Below are 13,428 nucleotides of genomic sequence, written 5' to 3'. Positions count from 1 at the left end.
CTCTCTCTCTCTCTCTCTCTCACTTTCCCCTTCTCTCTTTCTACCCTTGTGTCTTTCTCTCCTCGTTTCTCTCTTTCTCTCTATTTCTCGCTGGATTTCTTTCTTTCCCTTTATTTCCCCCTCTCTCACTATTTCTCTTTTTATCTTTTTTGTTTCTCATGTTATCCCCCCCCCCCTCTCTCTCTCTCTCTCTCTCTCTCTCTCTCTCACTCTCTCTGTTGTTTTTTTTCCTCTGTCTCTTTCTCTCTGTGTGTCTTTACCTTCTTTTGCTCTCTTCCTTTTTTCCTTTTCTCTCTCTCTCTCTCTCTCTCTTTCTCGCTTTCCCCTTCTCTCTTTCTACCCTTGTGTCTTTCTCTCCTCGTTTCTCTCTTTCTCTCTATTTCTCGCTGGATTTCTTTCTTTCCCTTTATTTCCCCCTCTCTCACTATTTCTCTTTTTATCTTTTTTGTTTCTCATGTTATCCCCCTCTCTCTCTCTCTCTCTCTCTCTCTCTCTCTCTCTCTCTCTCTCTCTCTCTTCCTTGTCCAACACTCTCTTTTTTTTCTTTCTCCTCAATCGACTAGTCCGGCCCCCGAGAGGATGTTTGTTCTATCGTGTGGCCCCTGATTTAAAATGAGTTTGACACCCCTGATATAAATGAAGCTTGTGGTTTTCAAGAAATAAGACATCACTAAGTTGCATGGCTGTAAACAATACACGACGGAGACTATTACTAAGAATAGGAAGGTAATTAAAGTCTTTTAAAGGAATGGCAATCCTCAGTGTCTCCTCTCTTTGCATCCACCCACCCACTCCACTGTACCAACTCAACTCATGTTGATACAGCTTCGCAAAGGTTGTACTTATTAAATACTATTTTGTTGATTTTATTGTTTCTATCTGAAGGTGCCAGCGGTTCGGAAGGCCTTAGCCATTCATGAGCATAGGTTTGTATCGCCCTGCATACCCTTTCATTGTCACAGTCGAAACTGGAGGCTAGTCGACGCACTGAATGGTTCAGTTTGATGTCATGTTGTGTGTTTGTGTGCCAGAAACAGATGGAAAAAAAACCAGTGATCATGAATTGAAATTTTATAGGATCCTTTGATCAAAGATACAGAAGAGAGTGGTCAAATATATTGAAGCGAGAAGATTGGACCGAGGCACTCATCAAAAATGCTATTTATTTTTTGCTAGCTTTTTGTTTGTTTCTGCATTTTCCTCCTTTCCGTTTTTTCTTCCTTATATTATTTTTTGTGACTGCTCTCACCACTGCACCCAGTTTTCCTTGGGTGGGCAGTGCGTCTCGGTAACGCCCCTGCACGGTAACACACAATTTTTTAATTTATTTTTTAAACTATACTGTCAATTCAAGCAATGTGATAATTCAGGCTAAAAACACAAAACCATCTCTGGGAATTCATTTTTAAACATTTTCGAAAGAAAGGAGAGAAAAAGTGTGCCTAGGCTCGAAATATGATAAACTGTTTTCACCGAACTTTCGGTAAACGTCATTCCATTGTCACGAAAAGTGGCCAATTGCGGCTCGAGGTTAGCTTGAACCACTTCCGGGTTGTGTCATCAGTGAAAAAATAAAAACTATACTGTCACTTCAATAAATTGTGTAATTTGGGCTAAAAACACCAAACCATCACCGGGAATTCATTTTTAAACATTTTCGAAAGAACGGAAAGAAAAAGTGTGCCTAGGCTCGAAATATGATAAACTGTCTTCACCGAACTTCCGGTTTAAGTCATTCCATTGTCACAAAGCAGCCAATTGCAGCTCGAGGTTGTCTTGAACCACTTCCGAGTTGTGTCGTCAGCTTGTTTTGCTAACACCGGCGGAGAAAAAACACGACTGTGGAAAGGAAAACAACCTTACTTTTTATTTATGTGCATTTTTTTTAAAATTTCCTGTGGATTATTTTAGATTCAGTGTCATTGCCACTCCTCACAACTTGCGTTTCCCCCCCAGGCTAGTGTGCAAAGCTAAGCATGAAGCTAACAAGGCATCTCCGTGCAAACGTCACCGGTTGCATTCGCCTTTGAATGGCTACTTGCAAGTTTTATTGAGGGAACGCTGCGTTAATTCCGCATGGATCGCCGTGGCGTGCGTTAATCAAGGCTTGCTAGTTTCTGCACGATGCTGCTGCGACGGCTGCTTCGGAAGCGTTGGGTGCTGGCGATCGTCTTCGGCCTGTCGCTCATCTATTTCCTCAGCAGCACGCTGAAACAGGTGCGGCGTGCATGCAAAATGGAGAAATCCTGTCTTATTCAATGCGTGTGTTTTTTTTTCCGTGCAGGAGGAGCGAAGCGTCCGGGAACGCGTCCTCCTGGAGGTGAGGGAGGGGGCGGGATTTGTCCCCTGGAAGGTGCGCTTCAACCTGGGCAACAGCAGCCGCCAGATGGGTCGCTGCAGGAATTCCGTGCAGGGAAAGACGCTGCTCACCGACGAGCTGGGTGAGCCTTGTCTCCCTGCATCTAATGCATGTCCTATTGACTGTAAACGTCGGGTGCAGGGGCGCTTCCATACCAAAGAACTCCCTGGGGGACACCACCATCCTCCCCAAAACAAAATTGCCCAAGACACATAATCAACAAGAGGTGGATATATTTCTCAGTTGCACAAATAGTTAAATAATAAATACACTCTATACCAAAAAAAATGCTTAAAGAATATGTACAAATACATTAGAGGTAAGAATGAGCCTAAGAATTCTAGCCCGACCCTACCCGAGTCGCTGGTATATTAACCTGAACCTGCCCAAACCCGACTGATTACCTTACCGTATTTTCCGCACTATAGGGCGCACCGGGTTACAGGGCGCACCCCCAAAAAACAGTTTTTGGTCCTATATCTTCCATAGATAAGACGCACCGGATTATAAGGCGCTACAATGGGAACGTCGACAAAACAGTCAGATGATTCAGTCAAACTGATTACCCCCTTAACATTCCCAAAGCTTGCAAAGAAGCAAATACGTGTCTCAGTCATGTACGGAAACAGTGTCTGTACGATGTCACTCAAAGTTCCAAATATCATTCGGAAGGTTAAAGTCTTGGGATTCAAGAAATGCCAACCATTCCTTAGTTTCTATTTTCTTTTTCGCTCGCAACTTTACTGTATATATGACAATAAACACTTGGAATTGAGTTGAATTTAAAAATAGACACTCCATTCCATCCATTATCTGCACCGCTTATCACAGAAACATCGAGTTCAGTCTGAAACAAGATATATAGCCGGAGTAGCTCACCGAAGTCGTTGTGTTCATAATAATGTGCAGCCGTGGTCCTCTTATATCCGTGAGTGTACTAAATCCAGGAGAATAAAATATTTACAAATACAGTATAGTAAAAAATGCTTTCTGTATGCTGTCAGCCACGTGCTATACACATTCATCTTTTTCGGCCAATTGCAGGCTTTGTTTTGCCGTTTTAGCCTATGCCAGCCTGTAAATGATAAAAAGGATCCGCCTCTTAACCTCCGAATAACTTTAGCCAATAGTGATCGATTCAAATGATGATTGACACATCGGTTAGCCAATGAAACGCCGGTAAATAAATCCCAGCATACACCGCGGACTATATATTTCATTTTTTTCATATATTTCACACAGAAAAGACACACGTTACTCTCCAGTAATCCTATTCAACTGCATGTCTTTGCTCATTTTTCTTAATCGTGACGTTAAGTCGAAATTTTGAGAAGGTGTGGAAATCTATGGTTGGGTAGATTGAGTAAAGAGGAAGCTATCAGAAGCTACTACAACCACCTGCTTCAGCTTGGCTGGTCCAGGGCGGCAAGACGGAGCAATGTTGGAAGTAACAGAGAAGGACATGAATAGGGGGGTAGTAAAACAGTGGGTGGGTGGGATGAAAAGGGCAGATAGGAAGAATATTTGGTAGGGCAGGACAGAGGTAAAGGGACAAAGGGCTAAACGCTCATCAAGTGATCAGTCCATTATATATAAATGTAAGGTAAGATTGAGCCTAAGAATTCTAGCCCGACCCTACCTGAGTCGCTGGTATATTAAGCTGAACCTGCCCAAACCCGACGGACTAACTTAATTTGATAAACGAGCCGTAAATAAACCCTAAGCTTTCATTTGTCCCCGAAGTAAACACGGAGGTTTACTCCGGCCTTGCGTATTTCAGCGCCGAACGACGCAGTTTGGAATTTACTTGGGGTCAGATCCCTCAAATCTAGCGCCGAAATGAACATTTTGGGACGGGAGCGAGCATCTCGGCGTCGTGCAGCGAACAAAAATGAAACTCAACAAAATGGCGCCAGAAAAAAAAATCAAATTCTGCAGGTTACAAGCTGCAAATGGTGGAATATTTGTCCATAAAGCAGAAAGAAAGTCTGTAAAGCTTGTAAACTATTAAGTAAATCCGAGTGAGTTAATTGTAAACTAATAATGACCAGGGTAAGCTAGCTAGATCGAAATCAATACTGTGATTATTGAAGTAACAATGTTACGATCCTGTCCTTTTTCCTTCTCTTCCGACCAATCAGGCTACGTGTGCGAGCGTCGGGAACTGCTGTCCAACGGCTGCTGCGACGTGATTGGCCGACGGCACGTCTGCAAGAGTTGCCAGGCCGACGGATGCTGCGCCGTCTACGAGTATTGCGTCTCCTGCTGCCTCCGGCCCGATAAGGTGAGTCGCTCCAGAGTATAAGTCCCATTTTTGGGGGGGGATATGTATTTAAAGAGATACGACAGCCAAAACATAAGGTGTCATCTTGGAATGCGAATGAGAAATATGTACCGTATTTTCTGCACTGTAAGGCGCACCTAAAAGTCTTAATTTTTTTCAAAAGCTGACCATGCGCCTTATAGTACAGTGCGCCTTATATATGGCTCAATATTAAATCGCAATGTCTCGCAACTTACGCAACAGCCGCCGACTCGATTTTCCCCCGAACGTGGAGTAGTCCGCGGTGTATGCTGGGATTTATATACCGGCGTTTCATTGGCTAACCCATGTGTCAATCATCATTTGAATCGATCGCTATTGGCTAAAGTTATTCAGAGCCTCGGATAGGCTAGAGGGCCGAAAACAAACCCTGCAATTGGCCGAAAAGGATGACTGAATAGCAAGCTTGCTAAACTACGCCATAAAGAAACATGTTTCATTAGTCTTTATTTGTAAACATTTGACTCTCCCGAATTTACTACACTCACGGTTGTAAGAAGACCATGATTGCGTATCATTATTGAACGTGAGAACTTAGGTGAGCTATGCGGCTTTATATTTTCCCAGTATCTTGTTTTAGAACCATCTTGATGTTGCTGTGATGAGTTGGGTGAATTCAACTCAATCCCAAGTGTTTATTGTCATATGCACAGTAAAGTTGCGAGCGAAAAAGAAAATAGAAACTAAGGAATGGTTGGCATTTCTTGAATCCCAAGACTTTAACCTTCCGAATGATGGAACGATGCATTTGAGTGACATGGTATAGACACTGTTTCCGTATATGTCTGAGACACGTATTTGCTTCTTTGCAAGCTTTGGGAATGTTAAGGGGGTAATAAGTTGGACTGAACCATCTGACTGTTTTGTCGACGTTCCCATTGTAGCGCCTTATAATCCGGTGCGCCTTATCTATGGAAGATATAGGACCAAAAACTGTTTTTTGGGGGTGCGCCCTATAACCCGGTGCGCCCTATAGTGCGGAAAATACGGTAGTCACCATTATTGGTTATCATCATCATTATTGACTGTATTTTTCTAGTATTACTGCAGTCCTAGTTCCATAGTATTTTTTTGTAGCATTTCTGTACTATTTTTGTAATATTTCCTTTAAGTATATATACATAAAAAATCTGTATCACTATCTTTCTAGTAATACTGTAATTTTATTTTTGTCCTATTTCTGCAGTAGTATTTCCATAGTAGTATTTTTGTAATATCCACATGGTTTGTTTTTGAAGTGTATGTCTAATCTATATATATATATATATATATATATATATATATATTGTTGTATTTTGGTCATATTTCTGCAGTTGCATTCCCATAGTATTTTTGAAGTAGTTCTGTAATATTTCCTTTTTTTAAGTATATATATATATATATATATATATATATATATATATAATTTCTGTTTCCATCACTATCTTTCTAGTAATATATAATGGTTAGGTAACAATCCTGTCGTAATATTTCTATAGTAATTGGACACTAAAACCTCACCAGAGTATAAGTCGCACACCAGGCCAAACTACTCCGACTTCCTTTTAATCCATTTCTGTAAATTGTGCGACACCTGGCGGCTTTTACGCGCTACTGCATCCCTTCTTATAAGCTAATAGAAGCCCATTGACTTCAGTGTTATTTCTATAAAAATCAGACTATAAACCAGGGGTCAGGAACCTTTTTGACCCAAAGAGCCATAAAAGCAAAAAAATGTTTTAAAAAGAAATCGAGAGAGCCACATCCTATATTCCTATCCTAGACAAAATTGAAGAAACTGCCAAACACGCTCTCTAGACAAAAGCTAATTCTTCAGCACATTTGATTTGACTGTGTGTCATTTGATGATTTCATCCAATGTATGAAATGATAATAATGCCAAATCCTGTGTCCCAAATCAATGTCAATATGCCATTTACAATTTGTCTTTCACCTTCAGTTAAGAGTGTTGTGTCCATTTTTTTCCATGTGCATGCAAAGTTCTTTGGTAAAAATGTCACAAATGACTGCAAACGATAAGCATATCGTCATATTCACTTTGGGTGTAGACTGCACTGAGCGAGAGTGAGAGAAGGAAGGATCCGCCCACCTGTACTGCTCACCCAATCAAAGTCCTTTGATAGCGGTTTTTTTATCAAACTTCTGCATGAAGTTGTTTCGGCTTTCTACGGACCAAAATCGGGACGAAATCGCTTGACTTTGGAACGCCGCAGAGAGATGTGCAATAGTTACATTTTATTTCGGAGCCATACGTACTCATGAAAAGAGCCGTATATGGCTCCCGAGCCATAGGTTCCCTACCCCTGCTATAAACCGTCATTTCTGGACTATAGTCACCAAAGCGGCGATTGGTACGACATCCAGAAGAGGTTTTTTTTTTTTTTTTGTGGTTTTCAGAAAGTTCTACTGGAGCGTTTCCTGCAGCGAGCGTCGCAAGGCCTACGGAATTTGTTCAGCGCCGTGGAGGATCTTTTCGAATTGTGCCTGGCCAAGTGTCGGACCTCCTCCCAAGTCAGTCCCCTTCGACTCGTCCAATTCGTTTTGAGAGAGAGAGATAGAATAAGAGAGGGGGGGGGAGTAGTGAGAAAAAGAATGAAACAAAGACAAATACAGAGAGAGAAAGGGAGAAAGAACAAGATAAAGTAAGAAAAAAGAGAAATGCAAGGAGAAAAATAGATATGGAAAAGGAGAGAGAGAGAGAGACACAGAAAGAGAGAGAAGGAGAGATGAAAAGAGGGGGGAGAAATAAGAGAAAAGGAGAAGGAAAATATCAGAAAAAAATGAGCAAAAAATTGAAAGAAAAAAGGATTGAAAAGAAGGAAAAAACGTTTATTTTTTTCCTCAAGGAAAAATGGTAATCTAAATAAAAAGTAAAAAGAAATTGAAGAAAATGTTTAAAACCAAAAGATTTAAAAAAATAAAACTTTTCTTTTTCTTTGAGGAAAAAAAAAAGAAAAAAAAATTTAAAGTAGAAAAAGACAGGTTAAAATACGACGACAACAAAATAACTTGAGAACAAACGGTAACCCGACTAAAAACGGAGGGAAAAAGTCCAAACCATACATAGAAAAAAACCTTGTTTTGATAAAAAGAGAAAAAAATGAACACATTAAAAAAGAGGAAAAAATTGAAGTAAAAATGAATGAATTGATTTTATGGTTTCCCTAAACAAAATAATAAAAAGGGAAGAAAGAGTAATAACATGAAAAAAAAGAAGGGGAAAAAGTCTTGGTTCTTTTTTTCTAGAGAAAAAAGAAAAAAAAGGAGAAAAAAGACAACAACAAAAAAACTTGAGCACACAAAAAAGTCAAAACCAAACAAAGAAAAAAAAAATCTTGTTTTTTCCTGGATAAAGTCAAAAAATGAACACATAAAGATGAAAAATTGAAGTAAAAATGAAACAAATGGGAAAAAATTGTCAAAAGACAACTTTTTTTTCCCCTTAACAAAAAAATAAAAGGAGAGAAAAAGAGTCATAAAATGAAAAAAAAAGTGGGAAAACTGCTTGGTTCTTTTTTTTCTAGAGAAAAAAAACAAAACAAATTCTGATTGAACACAATAGCCCCTCTAAAAACGACCTTTTCAAATGTTTCATCTTATATGACAGTGAGGGTCATTTTCCTCCATTACGGCACGAAACGTTATCCCTCCTTGACGAAATTCCTATTTTTTCAGAGCGTCCAGCACGAAAACACCTACCGGAACCCGGGGGCCAAATACTGCTACGGCGAAAGTCCTCCGGAGCTGCTCGCCACCTGAAGCGTCACGTTGGTTTGTTTTTTTTTCCAAACGGACTTTTGCGATCGCCCCCGTTCGGGGTCGCCGTGACAACGACTTTGTGTAATTTTCGTGTTTTTCTCGTTTTCTTGCGAGAAGTCATTTCCTGGTAGAAGTGAACAAATAAGAACTTGGACCATAAAACCTTGCCTTTCCCTATACTATCATGGAGTTATTTGGAGTTAATTCATCGTAGCCGCTTTTCACATATGAAGTCGTCGACTATTAAAAACTCAGCAACAGGGAAACGATAAATTCATTGGAAAATTCGAGTTAATTTCACTTCATTACACATCAGAAATGACAATTCTCCAAGTAAACCCTGCCCTTTTTTGTAACAACATAAAAATACCGTAAATTCCGGACTATAGAGCGCACCTAATTATAAGCCCATCACATTTTAAGGGGAAAACCGATTTTGTCCATACACAAGCCGCACCTGTATATAAGCCGCACGCACCCACATTAAAAAAAACACGAAATTAATCCAAGCCAAACTTCAAGTCCCGCGATTGAAACTAATGTCCTTCATTAAAGCACACAGTCCAAAAGTCACAGCCGCCAAAATGAACGTAAAATGATATAGGTACTTAAAATGTGTTGCAGACCTGCAGATTCTAGTAATCCAAGGAAAAAAAGTGTATATTTCCAAGGTAAGGGTGGGAAAAATATATATCCATTATTGTCCGCCGTGTCCACAAAAACTCACCTTTACCGGTCCCCACTTTCCCATCAGCCCGCGTCTGCTCCGCCCCTCTTTTTTAATTTGCTCGTGCAGAATAAGTGTCTCGAATAAATACATTACAATATTATACAGTTGCAAATACATATTACACATATTTTCAAAGAAAGACGGTACATCGAGAGAGTTTTCAAAGCTTTAATAATAATATAACTATCATCCTAAACCGTGCCTTTGGGAGGTAGCCTCACACTATTATGTTGATGTCTTCCTTATTACGATGACGTCGTCCCACAAGGCTGAGAGTAAGAGTCCCAGCTCCTAGGCTTTGTAGCGTATTATGAACTAACCGATAAGGGATAATGGATAATGAATAAAGAAGATAGAACAATAACCCTTAAAAAATCCCCCCCCCCCCCCCTTACTTCAATACATCCCAGCAGTATGCCCGTTTGCTTTTGACCTGGAAGCTGCGTCACGAGCCTTATTCTGTGCAATGTGCACGAAGAAGGTATGTTTACGCTCAGAAGTTGCAGTCTTCCTCGGCGCATATATTCCGCCGGTCTAAATCTTACCTTACATACTCGAGCGCCGCTGGCGGCCGTTAAAAAAATGACATAAATTAGCTGCATCTCTGAAAAAGCCACAGGGTTGAAAATTTGGGAAAAAAGTAGCGGGTTATAGTCCGGAATTTACGGTAACTAGGAATTGGAAAATCGGAGTTAATTTGAGTTAATTAATCGTGGCCACTTTCTACGCTTTAGCATCGATAAAGGTAACAGACACACTCATGAACAACAAGTATATATAATTGCAAAATCAGAGTTAATTAGAGTTAATTGTGGCCACTTTCTCACCTAGAGTCAACAATCAAACCCTGCACTTTTTGTAACAACATAAAAATAACAAGTAATTGGAAAATCCGAGTTAATTTGAGTTAATTAATCATGGCCACTTTTTACACTTCATCAGCACTAAAGGTAAACACTCATGAACAACAATACAGAAATGATATCATCGCAAAATCAGAGTTAATTAGAGTTAATTGTTGCCACTTTTTCACCTAGAGTCAACAATCAAACCCTGCACTTTTTGTAACAATATAAAAATAACGAGTAATTGGAAAATCAGAGTTAATTAGAGTTAATCGTGGCCACTTTTTCACCTTGACTCAACAATCAAACGCCGCACTTCTGTTTATAACAATAGAGGAAAAAAGGTAATTGGAAAATCCGAGTTAATTACTTCATTGTGGCCACTTTTTCACCTAGAGAAAGTCAACAATTAAACGCTGCACTTTTGTTTATAACAATAAAGAAAAAGAAGGTCATCGGAAAATCAGAGTTAATTTGAGTTAATTCATCGTGGCCACTTTTTACTCTTCAGCATCGATAAAGGTAACAAACACACTCATGAAGAACAATACAGAAATTATACTAGAAAATCAGAGTTAATTAGAGTTAATTGTGGCAACTTTTTCACCTAGAGAAAGTTAACAAACGCCTCACTTTTTTGTAACAACTGAGAAATAATTAGTAATCAAAAAAATCCGAGTTAATTTGAGTTAATTAATCGTGGCCACTTTTTACACTTCAGCATCGATAAAGGTAACAAAGACATAAACAACAAAACAGAAATTATATAATCGCAAAATCCAAGTTAGTTAATTGTGGCCACTTTTTTAACTAGTCAACAATCAAACGCTGCACTTTTTTGTAACAACTGAGAAATAACTAGTAACCAGTTAATTTGAGTTAATTAATCGTGGCCACTTTTCACACTTCGTCGATAAAGGTAACAAACACACTCATGAACAACAATACAAAAATGATATTAGAAAATCCGAGTTGATTAGAGTTAATTGTGGCCACTTTTTCACCTAGAGAAAGTCAACAATCAAACGCTGCACTTTTTTGTAACAACTGAGAAATAACGAGTCATCAGAAAATCCGAGTTAATTTGAGTTAATTCATCGTGGCCACTTTTTACACTTCAGCATCGATAAAAGTAACAAATACACTCATGAACAACAGTACAGAAATAATAACAGAAAATCCGAGTTAATTTGAGTTCATTCATCGTGGCCACTTTTTACACTTCAGCATCGATAAAGGTAACAAACACACTCATGAACAACAATACAGAAATTATATTAGAAAATCCGAGTTAATTAGAGTTAATTGTGGCAACTTTTTCACCTAGAGAAAGTTAACAGACGCCTCACTTTTTTGTAACAACTGAGAAATAATTAGTAATCAAAAAAATCCGAGTTAATTTGAGTTAATTAATCGTGGCCACTTTTTACACTTCAGCATCGATAAAGGTAACAAAGACATGAACAACAAAACAGAAATTATATAATCGCAAAATCCAAGTTAGTTAATTGTGGCCACTTTTTTAACTAGTCAACAATCAAACGCTGCACTTTTTTGTAACAACTGAGAAATAACTAGTAACCAGTTAATTTGAGTTAATTAATCGTGGCCACTTTTCACACTTCGTCGATAAAGGTAACAAACACACTCATGAACAACAATACAAAAATGATATTAGAAAATCCGAGTTGATTAGAGTTAATTGTGGCCACTTTTTCACCTAGAGAAAGTCAACAATCAAACGCTGCACTTTTTTGTAACAACTGAGAAATAACGAGTCATCAGAAAATCCGAGTTAATTTGAGTTAATTCATCGTGGCCACTTTTTACACTTCAGCATCGATAAAAGTAACAAATACACTCATGAACAACAGTACAGAAATAATAACAGAAAATCCGAGTTAATTTGAGTTCATTCATCGTGGCCACTTTTTACACTTCAGCATCGATAAAGGTAACAAACACACTCATGAACAACAATACAGAAATTATATTAGAAAATCCGAGTTAATTAGAGTTAATTGTGGCAACTTTTTCACCTAGAGAAAGTTAACAGACGCCTCACTTTTTTGTAACAACTGAGAAATAATTAGTAATCAAAAAAATCCGAGTTAATTTGAGTTAATTAATCGTGGCCACTTTTTACACTTCAGCATCGATAAAGGTAACAAAGACATGAACAACAAAACAGAAATTATATAATCGCAAAATCCAAGTTAGTTAATTGTGGCCACTTTTTTAACTAGTCAACAATCAAACGCTGCACTTTTTTGTAACAACTGAGAAATAACTAGTAACCAGTTAATTTGAGTTAGTTCATCGTTGCCACTTTTCACACTTCGTCGATAAAGGTAACAAACACACTCATGAACAACAATACAAAAATGATATTAGAAAATCCGAGTTGATTAGAGTTAATTGTGGCCACTTTCTCACCTAGAGAAAGTCAACAATCAAACACTGCACTTATGTTTATGAAAAGAGGGTCATCAGAAAATCAGAGTTAATTTGAGTTAATTCATCGTGGCCACTTTTTCACAGAAAGAAAGTTGACAAGTAGATGCCACCTTTTGATTTACAACACTAGAGGAGTAAAATGAATGAATTGGTCGATTTGAATTGGTTTGAGTTAATCGTGGGCAGTTTCTCACCTAAAAAGGTCAACAATCATACGCTGCACTTTTGTTTCTAAGAATAGAGAAAAAAGTCATTTGATAATAAGAGTTAATTTGAGTTAATTAATCACAGCCACTTTTTACACTTGAACAATAAAGTTGACAAATGAAGACTCGTTTATATTCACTATACAGAAATAATAAAATGAACCTGAAAATCTTAGTTATGTGAGTGAATTAATCGTAGCCACTTGAAACACTACGGCAATGATAAACACACATTTAAGTACAACAACACAGAAATAATATAAATTAATCCGAAAATCTTAGTTAATTTGGGTTAACGGTTTCCACTTTTTCACTGGGAGTAAATGCTGCATTTTCATTTACAACATCAAATAGAACAATCATAGAAATTGATTGGAAAATGTAAGTTAATTTGAGTTTATTAATCGTGACATCTTTAACAGTACAGCAACAACAAATCCGGCAAGTAAACAGACTTTTTTTACAACGATAGAAAAATAATATAAATACACACCTCAGATTAAATAATTATAGTTTAAAAAAAAAAAAACCGTGACCCTGAGTTAATTTGAGTTAATTAATCGCGGCCACATCAACAAAAATAACAATAAAATGCTGCACTTTTATTTCAGCAAAAATAGAAAAATAATATAAATACAAATTTCAGATTAAATACTTGTGGCAAAAAAAAAAACAGTGACCCGGAGTTAATTTGTGTTAATTAATCGCGGTAACATCAACAAAAAAGATGACAATAAAATGCTGCACTT

At 38.0% G+C, this 13,428-nt stretch overlaps 1 protein-coding gene across 2 annotated transcripts in view; it reads left to right on the top strand.

The window, feature by feature from the left end:
• The first annotated feature begins 1,759 nt into the window (after positions 1–1,759).
• The window catches only part of spring1 (SREBF pathway regulator in golgi 1), a 14,502-nt gene continuing 2,833 nt past the window's right edge, over positions 1,760–13,428 (top strand). Inside the window, exons 1-5 of one of the 2 annotated variants that reach the window (XM_088336955.1) lie at positions 1,760–2,217; positions 2,285–2,441; positions 4,501–4,643; positions 7,080–7,193; positions 8,358–8,453. In XM_088336955.1, coding sequence (XP_088193081.1) covers positions 2,125–2,217; positions 2,285–2,441; positions 4,501–4,643; positions 7,080–7,193; positions 8,358–8,441 — 591 coding nt within the window. In that variant the 5' untranslated portion in view covers positions 1,760–2,124 and the 3' untranslated portion in view covers positions 8,442–8,453. Of the gene's footprint in view, positions 2,218–2,284; positions 2,442–4,500; positions 4,644–7,079; positions 7,194–8,357; positions 8,624–13,428 lie in introns of those variants that run through there. The other variant, XM_088336954.1, reaches the window with a different exon arrangement.

This window comes from Urocampus carinirostris, chromosome 5 (assembly GCF_059441175.1).
Source record: "Urocampus carinirostris isolate Australia breed hairy pipefish chromosome 5, RoL_Ucar_1.0, whole genome shotgun sequence".
Taxonomy (NCBI): domain Eukaryota; kingdom Metazoa; phylum Chordata; class Actinopteri; order Syngnathiformes; family Syngnathidae; genus Urocampus; species Urocampus carinirostris.
This window is presented reverse-complemented; position numbering and strand designations above follow the sequence as displayed.